This window comes from Nyctibius grandis, chromosome 6 (genome assembly GCF_013368605.1).
Source record: "Nyctibius grandis isolate bNycGra1 chromosome 6, bNycGra1.pri, whole genome shotgun sequence".
Lineage (NCBI taxonomy): Eukaryota > Metazoa > Chordata > Aves > Nyctibiiformes > Nyctibiidae > Nyctibius > Nyctibius grandis.
Genome location: NC_090663.1, coordinates 37,170,030 through 37,194,597, shown reverse-complemented (window position 1 = coordinate 37,194,597; position 24,568 = coordinate 37,170,030). Strand labels below are relative to the sequence as shown.

The 24,568-nt window shown below is 35.9% G+C and overlaps 1 protein-coding gene across 1 annotated transcript in view; it reads right to left on the bottom strand.

The window, feature by feature from the left end:
• The window catches only part of FAT1 (FAT atypical cadherin 1), a 114,955-nt gene that overhangs the window by 21,440 nt on the left and 68,947 nt on the right, over positions 1-24,568 (bottom strand). The window contains 8 exon segments of the mRNA XM_068403329.1: positions 780-1,169; positions 2,276-2,509; positions 3,904-4,057; positions 5,477-5,673; positions 6,304-10,371; positions 12,908-13,118; positions 13,333-13,608; positions 22,333-22,472. Of these exon segments, the coding sequence (XP_068259430.1) occupies positions 780-1,169; positions 2,276-2,509; positions 3,904-4,057; positions 5,477-5,673; positions 6,304-10,371; positions 12,908-13,118; positions 13,333-13,608; positions 22,333-22,472 (5,670 nt within the window).

Below are 24,568 nucleotides of genomic sequence, written 5' to 3'. Positions count from 1 at the left end.
AGAAAAAGCAGCTGGAAGAATTACAGTTTCAATTACACTGGTATAATTCACTACTATTAACTTTTGGGTAGAAATCTTATTTTAAAAAAACAAACTTTATCAGAAATTAACTCTAGAAAAAGAACTATGTAAGAAAACAAAACTGGAATTGAGGTGTGTATTGCGTTTTAACAAAGAATTGTCATTAACAGGGAAAAATTCTCCACAAAACCTAAATGCTTCGTAAGTCTAAATCTGACTAACATGTAAGCCTAAAATCTCCACTGACATGCTGGATATATGACTGAATAGAATATTCCAACCTCTCTTTAATGCCATATGAAACTCCTCTAGAATTACTGTCTTTGTGGACCAATGACTAGTTTTTCCAATCAATTTAATTTCTGATCTTTCTTTTACCAAGTCTGGCCACCCATTCTGATTATATAGCTTTTGTGAAAAGACTATTATGCTTCTATCATCACAGAACTATGTTTTTGTACCCCTTCTGCCCTCAGGGTGGGGAATGAACCAGCTAGGAAACCCTTACTCTTCCCAGCTAAATGAATCTAACACAAGTAACAATAAATAGCAGCAGCAAATAAAGTTCCTATTCTACATTCTACTGCACTCCTCTAGTAAGCATGCTGTCAAAATGGGTGAACAGACAGTAGCACTGGCTTTACAGCCAGGACGATGCACATAGGTTATACATAACCTATTTGGTTGAATTACTGTAGAACATAGTATGGCACTGTGCTTGGTTAGCCTAATGTATATTCACAGTTGCAATCAGTTACCTGTTGTTGAATCGATGCTGAATTTTCCATGTTCATTCCCACTGACTATTGAGTATGTGATTTCAGCATTGGCTTCAATGTCCCTGCTTGCAGCATAGATCTGCAGAACTTCAGTTCCAACCAAAACAGCCTCTGATACACTTGCACTATACTCCCTGTGCTCAAATACAGGTGGATTATCATTTATATCCAAAACAGAAACTATAAGACTACTTGTTGAAGACAGTCTTCTAGGAAAACCTTCATCTGTAGCCTTCAAAGTCAGAGTGTACACAGCTTGTAATTCCCGATCCAAAGGCTTCTCCAACTGAATGATTCCAGAGAATTCATCAATAGAGAACTGGCCTTCTGCAGAGTTTACCAGTGAATAATGGATTTTACGGTTCATCCCTGCATTTTGAAAACAATTGCAGAGTATGAAGCAGCCATTAAAATACACCACCATAATAACAGATCTAATAGCTATAGAAATAAAAAACACATGCTAAATATTATCATACACGTTAAAGTAAATTTCAGCAAGAGTTAAAAGACTCTTGTGAAGGGCAGAATGATTTCTGAAAAGATGCAATCTGATTTAAAAAAATTAACCTAACACTTCATTGCACTGATTTTCTGCCACACAAAACCCATGAAGCATGGTTCTGCTTCAGTCACAATACTAGCTAGTATGAAACAATTAGTAATATAAATTTAATTATAACTTTAGAACAACAGCATCCACTTAGCAGGCTTATAAATAACATAGGAGAGTGTGGGAGAGTTAGGGGGCATCAACTAACTAGACTCAACTCCAATAAGTTTATTTAAGAACTATGTCCCAAAATTAACAGGAACATAATTTCTGTACTCCTTACAACAAAGCCTAAGAACAAACTCTTTCTAATGTCATTTTCAGGTCATGTTCACTTAAATACTTGTAACTAAACAGTGAAGATAAAGAGGCAGCAAAAATCTCAACAGGGTAGCATATACAGAAAGCTACAATCGACCAGGGTTCTCTTTATGGTATGATCATCAATGGCTAGCCTGAGAAGCACACATTCAAAAAAAAAAATCTATGAATGCACATTTACATAAACAGACACAGCTTGATATGCCTTCTGCTTACTCCAGGAGTAAAATGATGGACCTAACCCATCATAACAGTAATAGCTTACGACACGGTGGTGTTAGGTCAAAGGTTGGACTCAATGATCCCAGAGGTTTTTTCCAACCTAGTTGATTCTGTAAAAATATCCTACATTTTGTCTCTCTCCCCACTTCTTTTTTGCAGAGACACAAAAGGGATGTTTTCCAAACTACTCACACATGGAAGTCAGGTCTTGCATGATTTAGTAGACCTAAACATATCTTTCAGGATTCTAATCCTGAGAGGTATTGAACATCTGTCAGTTCCACTGAAAGACTTAACACCTCTCAGGATAAGATAAGACTAAATAAGCATTACTGTAACTTTGAGACCATGACAAACCTATCGGTCAAAGAATGCATACCTGCATCTGCATCTGTTGCCTGCACTCTTGTCAAAAGGGTTTTAGGCTCTGTATTTTCAAATACCGTAATGGAGTAAGGATCAGCTGTAAACTCTGGGGCATTATCATTCACATCTTCCAGAGTCAGAATAATATTAGCTTGGCAGAATCTTCCTCCTCCATCTGTGGCTTTCACTAGAAGATAATAAACTGCTTGCTGCTCACGATCAAGTGGCATTAATGTTTTCAGTTCACCTATAAAAATAATAACATACATAAGTTGATGTGAGTTGCACGACTCGAGTATCCCTAACATTCCTATAAAAGCTTTGTACTCACAAAAAACTAAACAATTTCTTTTTCAGGGTAATTTCATCAGTGGCTAAGTTAACAGCTGTACTGCACTAATGAGCTCCACTTTGGGCAAAGCATGTCATCGGCCTGCCTTTTCAGCTTTAACAGATTAAATACTAAAATCCTTTGCCTTTTTTCCAAATGCCTCTGAAACAGAAATTAGCTGAAGTAAGACTATGTGACTGTGCAGAAAGAGAGAGAATGTGTATACATGCACAAATCCACATGTTTTTGTGTAAAGAAAATCAAAATATTAGAACTCTGGCTTTAACAAAATGCAAGGTAAAATCCACGTATGGTTTTCTTAGGCTATTTAGTTGTGTTCCTCCCACAGCTATTGAGCTGACTCTCCTCCTCTAACATTCAATGAATAAACAGAGCTATTCACACTATCAAATATAACTTGCTGCTACAGACAAACCTCTACAAGTCTAACATACTTTCTTTCCACCGTGACAGAAAACACTATGACAAACACAATGTGTAGCCATTGTCTCCTTTATAACCACTTCAAAAAAGTATTCTGAAATATTGTTTATGAGTATTATGACATTCAAAGTCAAAACCCCCATGAAGTAAGATCCTTCTCATTTATTTTGCCACTGAAGTATTCTAATCTCCTTCTCCATATTTCCTCTGTATTCATCTTATTTAAATTTTTCTATATTGTTTACTACTCCTTTCCTACTGCTTGTCTACTGCAGCCTGCAGAGCACAGAATTTTGGCATTAGCTTTGACCTATATTATAATCCAGAAAACATGAATGCCGTGAAAACCAAAGTCAGGCAAGTTAAAAGTTAATCTTATCTATATAATGCTGCCAATAAAACTGAAGGCACTTTTGGTGTTTACTATGGAAAGGAAATTTGTTGCTCCATCCAACCTCATCTGATTTAATACGCCAAACCAAATGATGGCAAAGAGAATCTGAATGAAGATATTTTCAGTTTATAAACCATTATTTCTACTACTACAATGAATACATATAGTACAATATTTATAGCATACTTTTACTCCAGTCACTTCAGCATGGAAGTTTCTGGCTTCAGGGCAATTACCTTATTTACTTTTTAGCTCGTTATATATTAAAATATTTGCCTTTCCCCTGACTTCTATTCAATATACTATTAGTATTTGTGTAGAAGAAATCACATTTTAAACAGTTATATAATACACTAACAGTTAATGGAAAGTTTAAATTACTGATATTCATATATGTCTTAATGTAATGGTAAAACATTTTATAAAATGAGGTGATGACTGGAATTTTGGATAGCGTATAAAGTATTATTACCTGTCTCTGGAGTGAGTCTGAATTTCTCTGCTCCTGTGCCATGCAGTGTGTAAGTAATTTCTGCATTAGAACGAATATCTGCATCCGTAGCAGATACCTGCATTATCAGTTTGCCAGGAAGAGCATCCTCGGGAACAGAATCAGTGTATAAAGTCTGCAAGATTTTAAAGTTACATTGAAAGACTAAAACATATGAAGTAAGTAGAGCTTGAAAAGGGGAGGGAATAAGGAATGAGAGATGAGATAATATCCTGTTTGAATGTTTGGTAACTTATGAAGTGAATCAAAGGATGAAATACGTGAAAATGAAAGGATTTTCTAATTAATTACTTCACATTTATTAGATTATTCAGAAACGTAATTAATACTGCAACCACAGGGACTCTTGAGTATCACTGCATAGCTAAGAACTCTAAACACTTGTAACTGATTATTTAAATGCATTCCCAAAATAGGAGTCATAAAGTTTTGGTAATTTCATTTTTTCCTCTTTTGATAAATTATCTTTTCTAGGTCTGACTCAATCTAGGAGAAATTCATACCTGCTTTTTTTTGTAATGGCATGAAATAAAAGCTTCCAGTTTAAATAAAAACTAAGAAAAAAACACCCAGAATTTAAAGACACTAAGCACTCTTACAGCTCATCCATGTCAGGGATGTGCACTACATTAGAAGGACCAAGCCTTATAACACCAATATTAACAAAGGAAAAAACCCCTAAAAACCCTGACTTACCAGTCTGTATATAACTGGAATCATTTATATAGAAGTAACCAACAAACATCGACTAAGAAAAAGTTGAACACTCACTGTATACTTGATCCTTCCCAGAACAAGAAAAGATTTTGCCTTTCTACCCAGTAACATCAAATCTGTGTTCAACAAGATGGCTATGAAAAGTACAAATGTGCTAAATTAAAAAAAAAAAAAAAAAAAAAAAGCTGACTATGAAAACCCAAGGCTTTCTCATAAGGCAGTTATACATCTTGCAGGGTCCACCCTTCTGTTTTTTTTTCCATTCTTTATTTTTCATGTCCATTTTTTCAGACTATCAAATCTGGTAAGGTTGATGGCTTTGTAACAAGGAAACATTTATGGGTTACAGATTTTTGGTGCTGTTGAGTACAACTGCAGGATAATATTCCAGTCTTTTCAACTCTTATCACAGGAAATGCACAAATACATCAACTAAGTGATGGTATGCATCCTTCTTTGAGACTTTGCTTTATTCAGAAAGTAAAGCATATAAGCTATCATAGCTGCTGCTTAAAACAATTCCTTTTGGAAAAGTATGCATTAACACAGGAGAAATATACTACAATTCTCCTCATCCTCTTGAAATATCCATCGAGTATTAAAATTACATCAATGAATTAGTTTTGGATTTTTATTTAAGAAAGCTGTCCATGAAATAACTTTTCTTTGACAGCATTCTTTCTTAATAGTCCAAATTTCTGTTACCAGAATAAAAGGAATATCTATTTTTGTCAGTCTCCTGAGAAGCAATTTCAAAGAAAGTTTACGTTTTACATATGGAAGCAGCTGGACACAGAAGATACAAGACTGTGCCTACCTTTTCACAAACAGGGCTATTATCATTAGCATCAAGGACTTTAACCTCCACCACAGCTTTTGTTGCAAAGGTCCCATCAGTAGCTGTAATATTTAGAAGGTAATTATCCTTTTCTTCCCTGTCCAGAGGCTTTTTGACATAGACCTTCCATTCATTCTGTATATTTTCAATAGCAAACTGTCCCAAGGGATCACCTCCTGAAATACAAAAAGAAACATTTAATTGAAGACAAGAGAGAGATTGTTACTATTACTCTATAAACATTAAGCTATAGCTAAAGAGAAAAAAATGTAAATGCAAATAAACAGCCACTCTCTGTGGCTTTACAGGGAAATAGCTTCATTTTCCAGAGAGAAATAGTCAGTAGATGCTCATACAATCAGTTTAACTGCAGCCAATAGAATCTATAAAAATCAATGTAGAAATTAATGTAGCATTATATCATATCAAGACTCATGCTAAATAACAAAAACAATAAATTCCACTAGAAATTAATAGTCTATTATTTTGTGAAATTTCTTTAGTTCATTCTTTAACTACATCACTAATGTAAGTGCAAGTATATTTTTAAAATAAAATTTGATATATAAGTAAACAACAAATGTAGGAAAGCATTTTAAGCAAGGTAAATGTGAAACAGCAAGCCAAAGACTTGTTTTCTAAAATTCATTTTTTTCCTCTGAAGTTTTAATATTAAGACATACACATTCTTTCTTTGCAGCTCTATAGTTTCTAATACTTTCCAATAATTTGCAAGAGTAAGTTGTATCTCACATCATTCCAGGACCACTTAAACGATTATTGTGACATTACTCAAAAAGATTTACCCGTAATGTAGTAAGAGACTTGTCTGTTGGCTTCTTCTGTATCAGCATCAGTTGTACCCAAGATGGCAATTACCCCACCAGGAGGGTCATCCTCACTGACTGTTCCTTTATATATCTCTGCAGTAAAGCGTGGAGGATTGTCGTTCACATCTGTAACAGTAACTTCAACCACAGCTGTAGAAGACAGCTGAATTTTTTCACCCCGATCAGATGCAACCACTGTGATTTTGTATTTGTCTCGTTTCTCATGATCGAGTTCTTTGAGAGTGGTAATCCAGCCAGTTTCCATGTTTATGGCAAAAGACTCTATAACGTCTAGTTCTTGAGAAGGATCCAAGCTGTAAGTAACCTGCCCATTGAGTCCTGAATCTAAGTCAGTTCCTTTAACCTGGATGACTTTTGTTCCAGCTGGCATGTTTTCTACAATGAATGCTTCATATGGATTGGACTCCAAAACTGGTTTGTTATCATTTGCATCTTTTACCTGAATGCTTACTTCTACTGAGGAAACAACATTATAGTCTTCATTTGCATACTGTGCTTGAACTGAGAACTGGTACCATTTAGTTGTTTCATGATCAAGATTCTTCTCAAGTTTCAACTCTCCAGTCTGTCTGTCAATCACAAAAAAATCATCTCTATTGCTTTCAGGAGTGTTCCCTTTAATCAGACTATATACTAAAGTCTGATTATGCTCTGCTTTGATAACATCTATCTCAGTCCCAATTGGAATGTCCTCAGAAACCATATAAGAATAAAATGGCTCTGAAAATTTTGGAAGAGGCACTTCTGGTGGGAGTATTCTAGCATAGACAGGAACAACTGACTCTTTTTGGGGGGATCCACCATCAACTGCTCTAACAAAGAAGGTCAGAAACTCATTTTCTAAACCAATTAAGCTTTCTTTTGTAGTAATTATACCAGACAATGAATCAATTTCTAAATTCTCTTTAACATTTTCAGACTCTGCTTCAATAGCGTATGTGATGTCTGCATTTGTACCCTCATCAGCATCAGATGCCCAGACTTTAATGACAGAAGTACCCCGTGGAACATCAGATCCAATATTTACTTCATATTCTGTTGCTCGGAATTGAGGAGCATTATCATTGTCATCCGTAAGTATTACATTAACAGTACAGAAAGCAACTTTTCCTCCTGAATCTTTGGCCATTAAACTAATGGCAGTTACTTTTTCTGCTTGTGTTTCACGGTCAAGCTTTTCAGAGGTAAATATCTGCCCTCTCTCATTTGTATAAAATCTGTCTTTGGCAAAGTCATTCACAATGTGGTAAGTGACATGGCCATATGTACCAGAATCTTCATCTGTTGCTTTAACTTCAGTCACCAAAGTATGCAATGGAGCATTTTCAGCTAGTTCAACCTCATATTCATTCTGGCTGAAAACAGGACTGTGCATATTGGCACTGGTTACAGTTATATAGACTTGGGCTGAGCTTCTGAAGACCCCATCAGAAACAGACACGTTAAGATTATAATGTGACTTTAGTGTCTGTCTGCGTAGGTTTGAGATGGTGATAATGCCAGTTTTACTATTAATTACAAAATTCTTTTGGTCATTGCCTGTCAGAATGGAGTACTCCAGCTTGTCAACATCTGAACTATCTGCATCTGAGGCTTGCACACATGTCACAAAATGCCCTCGGGGAGCCAGTTCACTAATTTTAGCTTCATAAAGCAATTGGTTAAAAAGAGGGGGGTTATCATTGAGATCAGTTACATCAACAGTTACAACGGTTTCACTGCTCAAGGGCAGCATGCCACCATCTATGGCCCTTATTAGTAATTTGCGTTGTTTAATTTGTTCATAGTCCAAAGCTCTTGCTGTAAGAATGAGTCCAGTGCTACTATCTATGTGGAAGTAATCATGACTTTCACTATTATCCTCAACCAAGTGATAGGAAATCCCCCTGTTTGTTCCAGAATCAGCATCTGTAGCGCTCACTTGTGCAACAGATGTTCCAATGACAGATGCCTCAGAAAGGGTTGCAGTGTAAGACTGCTCTGTAAACACAGGAGGATTATCATTGATGTCTTCCACTATTATGTCTACAAACACATCAGCATGCACCCCAGTTAAGGAGTCTGTTGCTCGAATACTCAGTTTGTAGGCTGGATGAGACTCAAAGTCAAGAGGGGCAACAACATTTATAACTCCAGTGTTGAAGTTGATAGTGAACTGATTGAAAGGATCTCCATCTGTGATGCTGTAAAACACCTTCAGTCCTTCTGGGCTGTTTGCTTGTACATGTACCACAGGACTGTGGAGCTGAATGTTTTCTGGTACCTCTGCACTGTAGAAAGGCTTTTCGAAAACAGGCATAGCTTTACTCATAACTGTAATTGGGACTATAACTTCAGCAGAAAAAGCAGGTTCTCCTCCATCTTTTGCCACTACTGTGACCAGATACTCCTTATTTAGTGTGTCTGGTTCAAACTTCTTCTTCAGTGAGATTTCACCAGTAGGATCAATTTGGAAATGTTCATGACGTTCTTTCAGATAGTAATGCACCTCTCCATTTCTACCTGTATCTTTATCTACTGCAGTGACACGTCGAATAACGTGGCCTACTTCAGAGTCTACTTTAATGACAGCATAATACGGAAGATTGACAAAAAATGGGGCATTATCGTTTACATCTTCCACTGTGACTTTAACTACAATGTGTGCAACAACTGATGGTTTATATTCCTCTGTCACTTCTATGACCACATCAAAAGATTCTTGCTGTTCACGATCAAATGGTATTCCTGTTGTTGAAAGGACTCCTGAAGTTGGGCTTATTTTAAATCTGCTGTCTGGGTTTAGAATATGGTAAAACAAAGGCTCATTTATTTGATTCCCTATAGCAGTAACAACAGCTATTGTTTTTGCCTCTGTGGAATTCTCCTGCACCGTTGCAGAGTAAGAACTCTGTGTGAACTTCAGCTGGCTTGCTTTGCTTTCTTTCACATTAATTTTTACAGACGCAGTGCTTGCAAATCTGCCATCAGATGCTCTCACTGTTAATTCATATCGGCTTCTTAACTGAGTTGTATTTTGTACTGTTATATCTCCATTCTTAGGGTTTATTGAAAATTTTTCTCCAATGTTGCCTTCAATAATGGAATAAATTAATTGTGAAAAAATGCCTGAATCAGCATCAGTGGCATTTATGCTGATGACTTTCACACCTTTATAAGTTGGAACCAAAATGGATGTCTCATACAACTCTCTTGAAAACACAGGAGGGCAATCATTGATGTCAATTACATAAATAGTAACATTAGCTGCATATTCTGCATATAAACGTGGTATCCCCATATCATGTACTTGCACTGAGAAGTGGAAAATATTTGTCTCCTCGTAGTCTAGACTCATTACTGTTCGAATTGCACCAGTGCTAGAATCAATGGCAAAATACTTGCGGACAGATGGTTCAACAATTTGATAAACAAGCAAAGCATTAGATTCTTTATCAGCATCTGTAGCTCGAATTACTAATGGGATATTCTTGTCAGTCAGAACCACACTGTTAATTGAAGCTGATTCACTGATGAGTCCTGTGTATTCAGCCTGCACAAAAATTGGTGTATTGTCATTCTCATCCTGAAGATGTACCAAAACTGTTGCATTAGTGGACAAGCCAGCCATGTTTGTTCCTTGCACAGTTAGAGTGTAAATAGGCGAAGTTTCAAAATCAAGTATCTTCTGAGAAACAATGACACCTGAGTTTGGGTTGATAGCAAAGGCATCACCTATATTACCGTCTTTTATTTCATAAACTACAGAAGACTGACTGTATGCTGTAACCATTCCAACAAAACTGCCAATGCTGGCACTTTCACTGATTTCTGTAGAATATTCTTTGGCTGTGAATTTTGGTGAGGCATTATCAGAAACTGTAACAAATATATGCACAGAGGTCACTTCACTCATTGGAGGATCTCCTTTGTCTGTAGCTTTTACCATCAGGTTGTATTCTTCCTGGTTACTACGATCTAATTCCTTTGCAGTTTTAATCATACCCAAAATGGGATCTATAAAGAAGGAATTTCCAATATTCCCTGTGAAGAAAAAGAAGAGTAATTAAGAAAGAGTTACACAGAACTTAAAGGATGATTGCTTATTTAGCTATATACTAAAAGAGATCCCGTAAAAGAACACAAAGAATATTAAAGTTTCTTAGTTTTGTTTAAAAAAGATTTGTTAGCCTCTCTGGAAAGTTTTCTGTAATCAAGAGTTAGCATTAATTCTAAATTTACTTGTGGAAACGTTGCATAAAACATAGTTAGCAAAGCCATTCAAGCCTGGAAAATAAATGCACAAAGTTTGTTTCATTTTCCATTAAAAAAACCTTAAAAGGTTACAAGTATTTTGCAAGTTTCAACATTAGAAATTATGTATTTTCTTCAAATTATCTTTGTCATTGAGTTCATGTTTAAGCCAACTTAAACACCTACTGAAGCTGAAAGAACATTATATTCAGAAGTTAACATTAGTGGAAGACAAGTTACATTTTATAATTTGAAATTAACTAGACTGCTTTAAAAAAAAAGTGTTTTAATGAATTCACACTTGTGAATCTTAATTGCTTGTGCAAGTATTGTTTAAATCACTGCTTCAAAATCAGTCTTAAAATTTTGGTCTAATTCATACTCTCTCCTAACTTATTAATACATAGACAAGTTATTCCCTGTGATAGTATCAGAAAAAAAAAAATACTACTTGCTGAGGATTACCAGCTTCCCTTTGATAAACGTTTGTTTTCTTTATATGTTCAAATATATAGCTGAACTACACTGCACACAATATTGAGGTCATGTACCAAATATGGTAACATTTAACATTTTACTTCCTTAAAAAATTACATTACTAAAGCTATGTTCTCAGCATGGAAAAAATTCATTAAGAACTTCTGAGTTATGCACACAAGTAGGCAAGAGGGGGCTTTTTTGTTGGTTTGTTTGTTTTTTGTTTTTTTTTAGTGCAGGCTCTAAACACAGTGGCATTCTTAGAATATCCCATTACAAATCTAAGAAGCCATTACAAACATTTAAGGAATGTTCCTTCTTTATGCTTAGAACATCAATTATAATGCTTTAACCTCTCAGTAGATCACAGTCCTGTAAAACAAACCTAAGGAAATCTTACATTTACTCCTACAAAAAGCTAGAAGAAAGGAAGAAAACAGGGTGTAACTTCATTCTAGACAGCAGGCACACACATTTTTTTCTTGCCATGTTTTGGCCTTCATAAAACAAGCACTACTGAAATGGGAAAGGCAAAAGAAAAGTTTCATGGTCATTAGTGTCCTGCTTAGTAAAAAGGTCATTTTTCTACAAATAACAGAAAACACATATTTTACACAACTTATGAGACACTTAAATACATTCTTCCTCTTGAGAGTATTATAATCACAGCTTTGTTTTAATACAGTGGTTAAGTATGTTGTCATGTCAAAATAACACTTTGGGGGAAGAAAAGGAAAATATTTACAGTAAAAAATTCCTATGCTTTACAAAGCAACTTATGTCAAATAAAAAATGCATTTGTGCATATCATCTTGCACGCAACAGTAACTGAATAACTTTTTACTTACTGTTCTCTTTAATATACAGTTTCTTATGCTTGTTACTGGGATTTTTATTTTAAATTACTTTCTACCTTGAAAGTAGTCCTGCACATAAGTAATGAAATTTAAGGGTTTTTTTCCAGTCAGTGCCTAAATAGTTCAGGACCATAGTAATAGCAGGCTTGTATCTAGATTTAATGGACTGGATCAAAACTCACTTCCATCTGGTAAGTGAACTCAGTCAATGTCATCCTGTTTTCCTATTATTCAAAATTGCCATAATTTCAATTGCATTGTTATAGGCAAGTTCAGAAAGATACCCTGACGTTAAAAATAAGTTGCAGCACTTAATGCTTTTCTCTGGCCTGCAATCTGAAAGAAGTCTTAATGCCAAATTGACCAGCTATTAAATAATTTCTTATATATTTTATTGAGTTAGAATAGCAGTCCCACTTTTTAAAATCAGCCAGAGGGAACAATGAAAAGCAACCCCTTCCTTTCTACATCTATCAGAAAGTTTAACTTAAAAACTGGGACTATTTAGTGGTTAAGTACATGGATATTTATAAGTTATTTTTGAGCTCCTTTCTTTCACATTGTGCTAACTACAAAAGCACTTGTCTCAGACTCTTACTCTTTTCATCAAATCCTTGCTTTGTCTATGCTACAAAATATCAATTACCTTATCAAAAAAGAATGTTTTTTTTTAGATCTGAATTTAATGCTTCTGTAATTTCTAAAGAACATACCCCTCTCAAGGGTTTGAAGGTAGCTTTTTCTTCTACTATTACTACAATGTTCCAAACGTATCTAAAGGATAATACAAACACCTAAGGGAGGGAGATGAGTATTTGTCATTTTCTTTTTCTTTTAAATGCTCTGAGGCTATATCTTAAATGCATCTCAATACGATACATACCTGTACTGCCCTCTTTTTCACAGCTGTTTTTTTACATGTCTACAGTTGAAACAAAGCATCAGCAAGCATCGTTTCAAAATAAACTGAAGATGTAAGAAAGTCAATATACCTGATTCAATAGAGTACACAATTTCTGCGTTTTTTCCTTTGTCCTTATCTAATGCTGTAACCTGGAGTACTGCTGATCCAATGGCTGCTGACTCATACACCCGTCCTTCATAGGAAGAGCTGGTGAACCATGGAGCATGATCATTTGTGTCACTAACATTAATGATGATTCTAGCATAGTTGCGCTTTACAGGAACATCTTGATCTCGAACCTGAAACAGCATATTACTAGTAATTAGCACTGTTATTTCAGTAGTTCATCAAATATTAGCAATAATTCAAGGTTCAATCCATACCAGTCACAGAGACAGACTGCATACAAATTAAACATGCAAATAAATGTTTGAATTAAGGGGACAAATTAAAAAGACACTAAAAAAAGATCTGTTTGTTATTGACTACAGAAGAAATTTTGTGTTTATTTACCATTACTGTGAGAATATGCTGGTTCATGGTCTCATGATCCAGTTTTTCTGAAGTATAAAGAGAGCCAGTTCCAGGGTCCAGACGAAATTTTTTAAGACTGATGGGATCAGTGCTTCCCTGCATAGTATAAATCAGTTTATTCTTCTCATCTCTGTCTGTGGCACTGACTTGCAGAATTTCTGTCTCTGGTATGGTGTCTTCAGGTATAACAACTTCATATATTGAAGCAGAAAACTGAGGCCTGTGATTATTTGTGTCTATAACTTTGATGTACACCTGAAATGATACAATGGCAAGGGGAAAGCATTGATGATATTTTGAAAACAGAGATGAAAAGATAGTATTTCATAAAAAAATCAGAAAATAACACTGAAATAATTCCACTGCAAGACAAATCTTTTTCAGGGAAGGGGAGAGATCTAAGAGGCATAAGGAAGAACAACCTCACTAAACCCAAATCTGCCTCATCTGCCCCAAAGCCAAACCAGAAATATATATGATAAAAAATGCCTTAGGTAACATATCTTAAAGGGAATGAGTTTTGTCTAAAGCAACATGAAAAATAATCCCTTAGTAATTTTTGAATTAAAAAAAATTCTCAATATGGATCCCAGGGTGGGTAAAAATCCTGTTTATTTGTGCAAATTTGGAATTTTAAGCAATGTTTTCCAAGGCAGCAGATGCACTGTACTCCTCCTTGCCCTCACATGGAAACAATCCTCTTTCAGCTCCTTACGTTTCCAAGCCTAGGCATGAATTGAAAAGTGATGGAATTCCCACAAAAGTATATTATTTCAAAGAACCACAGGTATTGTTTGCTCTCCTTCAGCAATGTAGCACAATCTCAGCATAGGTAACTGGTCACCAACACAATTTTGCTGAAGTTACAGTTATATTAACTTAGATGCTTCAAATTGTATTTTCACACATAAGTTCAGTTGGGTTCACCTATGAGCGCTTCAGGCAATGCTCTTTTTGTCTGAATAATACTGTTCACTACAACCACACAGGATCGCTGCACACCCACTTGCCTTTCACAGCATCAAACTCTTGCATAAAAAGGGTAAGACGCTTGCCACCATTCTGTTCCTTCAATAGTGATAACATCAGATGAGTAACAGTAATGCAGAGGAGTTGGCAGGTGGACAGCAAAGCTCCAAAGAACACATGGATAAATTCAGGTTCTTTATGTGCTGCACATACAAGCCATGCTTTTAGCCACCCAAAGGTTAGCTGCTTTGTATAAATTAGTTAAGTGCCATCAGCAGGTGTTTAAAATAAGTACTTAAGATATAAGTGGGTTAGATTGCTCTTTGAAGATACTTACTTGCTTTCCATTGATACCTGGTGGAGTCTAGAGATTAATTTAGACAAGGTAACAAACTGCATGCAGTAGAAACTAGATGAGATGAATCCTGACAGTGGTAAGGAATGCCATACATCTCGCTACAGGAAGAGAAAACTTCCTCAACTTCAACCTTGCAAAACTAGCATCTTATGCCAAAACATGTACCAAGGAAAAACAAGTGTTAAGTGTATTAGCAGGAGTCATACCAATTCCTAAAATATTTATTTCAGATGCAGGTATATTATCCCAGGTTGCAACTACTACCTAGAATCCAATACAATGAGTTCTTCCTAATGGCAAATTTTCATACAGGCTGAAAACACTTAAATAGCTTCCAGACAGACATAGGCAGTCCTTAGGTATACTCTACAAATGCTGCCAAGAGTTTAGAAGACTCTTAGAAGGATTTTATTTTAAGTAACAACAGAAAGACTTTTGCATCTAAATAATGAAGTTCTGCACCAACCCTGGAGACACCACAGGGCAGACTGATTAATGGAAGCGAGAATCTGGGAACATGAAGACCTGGGTGTGGAACTCTTGAGATAACTTCGTATTATAACATAGGAAAGTCCTCCCAAAACCTGGGATATTGCCCACTCTGCTAGCTGAAATAACTGTCACCAGAAAGATTATTTTCCCTGAGAATTCCACTCCTATAAAAAAAACAGAGAAGTATATAAAGGGGAATATAGGAACAGAGTTGAAGATGGCAAATGTGGAATCTCAAGAGTCAGAAGCCAGATAAGGAATAAAAAGCCATGCAAGGAATTAAAATGGTTTTAAGTTTATTTGAAACCGTGAAACAACCTGCAGGTAAGCAAGGTGACTAAATGCTGCAATAAGCTGCTAAATAGAAACAAATCACCAAGATGAGATGGGAGTCACCCCCAGGTCCTGCTAAACTGGAGGGTTAAAAAAAAAAAAAAAAAAAAAGGTAATTGTCCTAATGTAACACACACTGTTAACAATACTGAGCTCCACCTCCAGACAGTTAGGGTGAGGAGCAGGGCACGCATGTGTATGCGTGCACACACTAGTGTCCACAGCCACACACACAAGCCTCTTTTTAGTAGATGTAGTCCTAGGCATTGCAGGCCAGTGAGCCATAATTCAATATATAGTACATTTAGGGAAATATTCATAAACATAGGTAGTTATTCAGTGTTTGAAACAGTCTGTTAGAAAAAATAGAAACTATCACTGCTTTTTATAGGAAAATGCTGCCTCCCACGATTTATTAGATTTCTCAGAAAACAGAAGAAATAGAAAATAAACTAATTATTTGGCACTTGATAAAATCCCTTGCAAGATGTTGATATGGAAACTAAGGAGTTTGTTTTTGTCATGGATTAGAAACTGATTAAAGATAGGAAACAAAGAGCTGGAACAAATATCGATTTTCAGTGGGGAGAAAAATTAATGGTAGGTGACCCAGGATACGTATTAGATCAAGGTTTTAAATATTTTCACTAACAAATTCAACCGGAAAATGAACAGGAAGAATGAAAAGAATATGACCTTAAATATGTGATTTTTTTAGATTGTCATTATTAGAGAGGATGTAATAAAGCACCATAAGCACAGTTGTTGTGGGTTTTTTTTAAATTCTGTATAAGTAAAATAAATTTTAATGGAACTTGGAAGAAGAAATACCAAAGGGTCTAATACAGTCACTTACATAGCATTTTAGTAAAAACACCTGCTCACTGAACACTGGCCCTCAGGAAGATTAAAAATGAAACCAAACGATGATAGACAACAAATTTAAAAAAATGCAGAAAAACCTCAACTCTCAATACAAATCAAACTATGTAAATATATTTTGTATAACTAAAAGGTTAAAAGACCATATACAACACTTAATTAATGGATATTATGCTTTCAAAGTGAATATGCCAACAATGTTTTTATTCACACCCCAACAGATTAAGTTTAGACTCAGAAAAACAGTAATGAAAAGATAAAGTGTCAAATATGATGGACTTAAATCAAAACTGTTACTTAATTTCATGTCTATTTCCCTCCAAATGAGGAAATAGAGGAACTTAGGTCAAACCCTCAGGTGGGAGGGAATGCAACTTCAGAGCAACTGAGTTAGATGAATCTTTGGAGCAGAAGACACGGCCACCTGTGCTGCTGGTGCTACACAAAATGAATACAGGAAAACAGCATTTGTAGAATGGAGCACCACAAAAAACTGTGCAAAGTATTAAGTTAAATGCCAGGAATGTAGTGACTGTGAAACCAACATGGGTACCTGCAAGACTAACCACACAGCTAATGAACCAGCTTAACTGAGAAGTGATCTGTTGATCATATCATCAGAAGGGCTTAGCATCAACTTCCTCTGGTATTAGCTAGTGACACAGTTAAAATGACCTCACCACTAAACACATAAGGACACATCCTCCAAAAAGGTACTGTTGGGCTAAGCAGATGAGAAGATAGCTACTCAAAATGTACAGCATTATTAAATATGATTTATTAACAAAAATGTTGCTAAGGAATAAACATAATGACTCAGTCACTACAAGTGGCTTGCTCAGGTATTCCATTACTTGTCAAATTACTTGCTCAGGCATGCAGTTTTTCTCCACGCTGGTAAACACAACTACAAATACACAATTTGATCTATTAGTGCATCATTTTAAATGTACCTAAAATCCAAAGTTTATCTTAGACTCAAGTGAAAGGTGTTTTATCTACATACTTCAGGATTCATTTCTCACTCTGATGTTGTTACTTTATGCCCCTCTACAGATTCTGGTGAATAAGCATCAATGGGCACCCTTTTGGTAACTTGGCTAACAGCATGCTGGGCTGCTTTAATAAAGGGAGCAGCAGGCAGGGGGAAAGGAATTATTCTTCTCTATTTGGCACTCACTGGTGGGACTGTAGATCCACTACAGTTTTGGGCCCTGCAGACCAAGGGAGATCTTGACAAACTGAAACGAACCCAGTGAAGGGCTATTAAAATTAATGGGGATCTAAAAGCTCTCCCATCCACTGTGCAAAGGGAGGGCTGCAAGAAAGAGGGCCAGACTCTTCTCAGAGGTGCACAGTGAAAGGACAAGAGGCAACACTCACAAGCTCCAACAAGGGAAACTACAATTAGACATAAGAAAAAATTATTTTCAAGGAGAGCTGTTAAACAATAACGTAAAAGCATGCCCCAAGAGGTGGCACCCCTGTCATCCCAGGCACTTAGAACCTGACAATCCCTGAACAACTTGATCCAACTTTACAGTTCCCTCTGCTTTGAGCAGGAGTTTTAACTAGATGAACTCCAGGGGCTACTTCCAATCTAAACTATTAAATAAATGTACTAAGGAAACCCTACTTTCAAGACAAGGATTCTTACTAATGCTGACAGGTGCTAGATGTGCAATTTCCTTTTAAATGTAAGAGAACCAAATTTTCATGTAAACTGTTAAAGCCTTCAAATTAAGTGAAAGGCACCTGAAGTAGTAATTGTGAGTGCAATTTTAAAGACCCACACAGAAAAATATGGGTTTGTGCACCAGAGAACAAAATACATGAAGAGCCTGTGTTATTCTAAAGTGACATGTATAATACAATAAAAACAGCTACATAAATTCTCAATGAAATTTTAAGATTAAATTCAAATGAAATATACTAATATTATCTCTTAAGAAAGAAGCTGTATATTAAAGAGGCACACTATAGAAAAGTTTGACATTGACAGACCATAACGTGATCTCTGAAACAAAATGGTCTGGAACTAAAGAAACTTGACCCATTTTGCAAGGCTATGCAAGCGCTGTGTTGCACAATTGCCCTCTACTCACAGATCTCACGGAGAGTGATACAACCTGGTTATACAGAGACCAAAGCAGCCCAGGATTATTTAGGGGAAGGATGTGAAATCTATTTAGTATTTGACAGGTGAAACCTAAATTTGCATCAGAATGCATTGATTATTAGTAAGTTATAGAGGAGATAAGTGCCACTGACAAAACATACTCAGTGCATAATATTTAAACATGATGTTCCTTTGGAATGTTTTAACTTAATTTTTCGTTTGCTGATTCTATGTGGAGTTTAAGATCTCCTCCTCCCTCTGTCCATAATTACATTATAGCTACATTGGTGTGTTTATAATCATTTTCATAAACAAAAAGTTATATTATCCAGAGATAATGTAACCACATTCCAGTTCTAAAATGTCTCTGTGGAGCAGTGTGGTGATCGCAAGCAAAAATGCACATTTAATCAATGATTATTCTATTCTTCATTCTCAAAGCATAATATCCACATAAATTTTGCATAAAGCAAGATTAAATATTCTGCAATAGCACAGCAATAGGTAAAATGCTGCAATTAGCTTTAAACCATCTTAAGTATTACTTCCAGAAAAAAAAAATTTATAGACATAGCAATGACTGGAAGTAGCTATAGCTAGAAACAGGATTTTTTTTCCTCACTCTCCCCACCCCAAAGCAACTCAAGACTTCATGTATTGCTACTTACAGCCTGTGAATAACCTTTTCTATTTAAGGCCAAAACTGTGTAATCCAAAAACATTAGTACATTGATTTGGTTTTTTAATGATATTTCCTTTCTAGTGTGACACTAGTCATCTCTAACATCATCTGTCAAACACCACTACTGTAGGCCTGGAATTTGTTTGTCTTTGTTTTGCATCGTGCATTTGGCATTTAGATACATGCAAAACTCTAATAGCCTCTACGCCTACTGCTGCTATTTTTTTCAAAAAAAGCTATTTAACTGAAGTCCTGAAAGAGCCAAATGCTCTACAGATGTTAATGGCCTCAGGCCAGCAAATGCCTTCTATTTTAAAGTCAGATTCAATACACTGCTTTTACACAATAAGATTTTAGTTTCTTGTCCCCCTCCCCAGTGTCTTGAAGATGTCATTTCCTTTTTCAAATTAAATGTAAAATTACTTAATCTGCTGTTAATCAAGGTCTATTAAATTGTTTACTGTATTTCCAATGTTTACAGCAATTACTTTGTAAGCTAAAAGCTGTATATGGCATATTGTTGTTTCTAATGTATGCACTCACTATTCAGATTTTTTTTTTTGCCTGCCACTCCATTTTAACTGTTTATCAGCTCTTAGAAGAGTCCAACACAGCATCAGCACTCAAACTTTAATCATCATTATTTCAGCAGTGGGTAATGGAATTTACACACTGGCAGCCATAAATCACACCTTCAACTTTAATTTGATATCAACATGTTTAATTCTCCTGAAGTTAAGCCTCATCTGAAATGCATCTTCTTAACAATAGTCCTGAGGGCTATCTTAACAGATCAGTCCATTTGGGTGGGCCAGGAGTTACTGGGGAGATAAGAGAATCAGTTAAAATCAGGAGTCTGTTCATGCACCAACAGTTGCAGAGTTTGAACTAATCCATGCTCCTCAATCTATATACCGCAGTAACATGAGACTCAAACAGCAACAGCATAACTTGTGCTTATTCCACAAGCAGGGGAAAAAGGAAGACGATGCAAAGGAAGTCTTTGTGCTGGCTTGTAACAGAAACCACAACCTCTGCTCCTGCCAACTCTAGCTGAGAAAGGAAAGACATGAAAGAAAATAATACAAAAAGCAATCACAGAAATAAGAGACAATAAATTTGAAACTACTACTCCAATTCTTCTGCAGATGACTGCTGTGGTAAATGTTTATAATGTTCACCCAGCTTTGCAAAATGCTAAACTAACAAAATCATTTAAAGAAATTGGACAAAAGCTACACTGTGCGCTTCCAAGAAGAACTAAATGAATTGTGTAACTCAGAGGAAGAGAAGGGGTGAGGGTTAAAGTATTTCCAATTCTTGGTTGTTCCAGAAGACAAAGCAGATTATGGTTCAACTGTGACAGCTCAGGACACCTGCATAAATTGAGCTATATAAGCAGCAGCATTAGATAGAATATCTGCAGTCACCAAGACCACAAATTCAGCCTTTACTAGTCCCCAAGCTACTGCAACATACTCTGCATGGTGGCATTTTTGACTGCATTCTTGGGAGGGGGGGAAGTGTATGTGGAAAGCCTTTTGCTGTGTTTCTGACTTTCCTGGCAAAAGGAATTATCTTTTAGTTGGATTTGGGTTTCTTCTGATTTTTTTTCAAACTAATTCATGCCTTCTATCCAGCATTCTGTAATTGGTAGAAATTAATCTGCTCAATATTTTTACTACAACTAGGCAATAAATTTACAGCAGCATTCTCCAAACCTTTTATGGTGGTTATCAGCACCAGCAGCAATGGCACCGTGGCTATGATAGCAGCAAGTTCTGACTGGGGAACATGTTATCATGTTGGGAGATTCGTGGTCTAGAGCATTACTCACAATTGTCACCATTAAAGTAAAAGGCAGCTCTCAAAGGAAACTGCTAACCTTGCAATCTTCTACTATCGAATTTAGTCTATTTGACCTATCAAGCCTCCAGACATGCAGTCAGCTCAGTAAAGATTCTGTTTTAAATCCTAAACATTGACAAGAAACATCTTTCCCTCTGGCTGAAAGGAAGACGACAACATAAAAGACATTAGAAAAGACGACAGAAAAACGTACGTAGTACACAGAAGTTGAACAACAAGAAATTGCATTCATAACAGATTTCCATGTACATAAAAACAGCAGCAACCCACTTATTGCTCTTTGAGCTCCTAAGTGGTAGGTAACACAGACACATCACTGTCCCAATCCAACAGTCTTAAATCAGTAAATAAATCCTTTCCTTTCTATTTGGAAGAAAAGTGGAGCTCCTCTATGCTCATGGCTCCATTCACATCGATCTCAGCTAAACCTTACTTCCAAGTATATTCAGGTTCTGGGCTGGGGAAAGAAACTAGATGGGAAAAACGGGAAGGATATACATCATAACCTGCTTTACTGTGAGATATTTCCAGTAGTGTGACAAAAGGCTTCTGCCTTAAAGTGAACTTATTAGTCCAACTGCAAAGAACTGCCACCACCATGGAGCATTATTAGAAAGGTAATTTGAAAAAAATTGGTTTGTCTGAGATTGCTGCTTTTTGTAGAGTGTTTGGCAATCTCTACCTCCACTGAAGCTAAAAGAAAGTACTCAGGAAGATACAGAGAGATGTTATCATCTAAACCTTGTTTCTCTATGCACACCATGCAGAAGGAGCAGCTCAGTTTCATAAAATGGTAATTGGACATTGTACAATTTGTCATTCACAGATCTTGGGAGGTGAAAACAAAAAACCAAACCATCTTACAACAGTATTTTAAATTTCAAGTGAAGTAATATTATTTGGTGATTTTGCGGGAGCTGGATAAAGAGAGGTAGTTCAGATAAGAAGTATTAATCTTTTTCTTGTGAGTGAATCATGCATAGAATAGCTTAGTTTCCATTTTCATTTACTCAGCTAATGTAGGAACATGATATAACTTAAAAGCTGCTCATTCAGACTATAGCATAGTAACACACAACCTTCCACCTGGACTGCCAAACAACATGCCTCTATGAATATCAGAATCCAGTTCTACTTTAGACAGAGTCCCTAATTTATATTAACCATACTCATTGTCCAGGATGAAACAAATAGTAAGGAGAAAATGCAACACCCTCCCCACTCCCCAGTTACAAATTCCTTCTTCTATAAGTGTTTCATTAGAAAGTCCATTACCTGAGTGCTGATAGATCTGGTTCCATCTGTTGCCTCTACCGTCAAGTTGTAATTTGATTTCTGTTCTGCATCAAGAGGTCTAGCGACAATGATAGTCCCAGTGCCCTTGTCCACATCAAATCGACTGTCATAGTTGCCACCTTGTTCAAGAAATTGGGAGAGGGAGAAGTTCATAAAACACAGCACTATTGTATTGTTTTCATGTATGATCATGTTCTGTTTTCAGGCGCTTAATGAAGGTGGAACTATATACACATCTACTTATATATACACTTATTTTAAACCCTTTGTTTTTTTTCTGGTAATGGGATATGCTGCTACTTACAGATATTTAAAACTGATTAGTTTTGCACAAAGCTGATTTGTCTGACTCATGGGAAGTTAGCAGGTAGATTCTTAGCAAGAATATCTACCTTTTTTTTTTTTTTTAACAAGAATTTAAAGATTCCAAATAGCAGGAAACTGAGAATTACTAGGTGAAATGTGATAGTTCATTTTGTGCAGTCAGGCTAATTAGTGAAAAAAACATACTTTGTATCAAAATAAATGAAAATCCCAAATCAGACATATGAATTTATGTCTTTTGGATCAGAGTACAAATTACTATACTTGTATATGACTATAGATAATGTTGAAAAGCTACAGTACTTCCAAAGGATCCTCATCTCAATGCTGTGTCTGAAGAACTCACTATCTAACTCCTACTGAGATAAGCAGGACTCAGATGAGTGCTAGATGTTTAAATGCCCAATGTTTAAACATGGCCAGGCTCCTTTTCTGAAGCAAATTATCTTAACTTCCCTTGCGAACTTTCAAATTACCCTTTGAAATACAGTTAAATACTCATGTAGATCAATAGCTACACTTACTTGTTTAAACATTTAATTGATCATCATCATGCCACCACGAGCAGACTGTCATGAGAATACAATGTCCATTAAGTCCAAATATTGTTAGCAATGATAAATACTGCCATTTAACTACAATTCCTTTAGACCTCTCAATAAACTGCCTAAAATGGAGGAATCAATTTTTATTTTGGTCAAGCCAGTGCTAGATATGGCAAATCAATTTTTCCTAATTATGTGCATGTGTTTTTCTAATTATATTTTACAAGGATAGCATTCAGATATCATCTGAGTGGCTTTTTTTTTTTTTTTTTAAAAGAGTTTTTACATGCTAAGTTTTGTAAATCATTGAATGGCTTTTATGAAAATCCAAGGCTAGAAGTGAGGTGGTGAAGTTCCAAGGGTTGCAAATTTATACTTAATCCAAGAAAGAACAGTTAATACTGAAATGGACCCCCATTCACATGTAAAAAGGACTTCACTTCTAGAAGGTTCCACTGCATGACACACATATCAGTTTAGGAAGGATGGGCTGGATTCTGCTTCACTGGATTTAAGATATTTGATAATGACAACGATAATGCAATTTTTCTAGTTTCATTGAAAGCCAGCTCCTCTTACTGGCCCAGCAGCAGTTTCTGAATGACACAAATGGATATAAACTGGACAGCATGAAAGGTAGCAGCATTTTTTTTTTTAAACAGGAGTACATGCAATTTTTTTAAATTTTTTTTTTTTTTGGTGCAAGATGTCAGCTTCAGAAAGTGAGTCTCTAACTTTTCTTTTATAGCTGGCATGCAATACTATTTTCTCAGATGGCTTAGATGTCTCAATGAAGTCATCTCCATTTTAAGAGAAGACTAGGGTGAATGTGTATGAAACTGTTCATTCAGTTTCCAGGATACAAGAACAAGCTCTCTAAACAACTTTTTTTTCTTCCTTATCAAGGAAATCACAAAGGCCTTGCCTAATTTTTGTAGTAGTGGTGATATTTGGTAACCCGCTGAAGCAGAACTCAACCCAAACTTCTGCATGTAGTACACTGAAAGTGTAACAGCAACAGTTTTGGTTAAAGCCAAAACTGGATGCTCAGAATTGATGCTGTATAAATGTAATGATGACAAAACAAAACAAAAACGAACCTGTCACAAATGCAACTGTGAGCACTTTGAATTCCGAAGGGTTAATAAAATAAATATTTTATAAATGTACGCTTTCATTTCAGATCTCATAATCTGGTAATAAATTATGTGATCTCAGCAGATACCTTCTGCTGTACAGTTCAGGTCACAAGCCATCTGAAAGATGTAAAATACTTCACTAGCAAGCTTGTCTCCTGGCTCAGCCAAAAAGAAAGAAAGCATGGAAAGCAAGCACAGAACACAAAG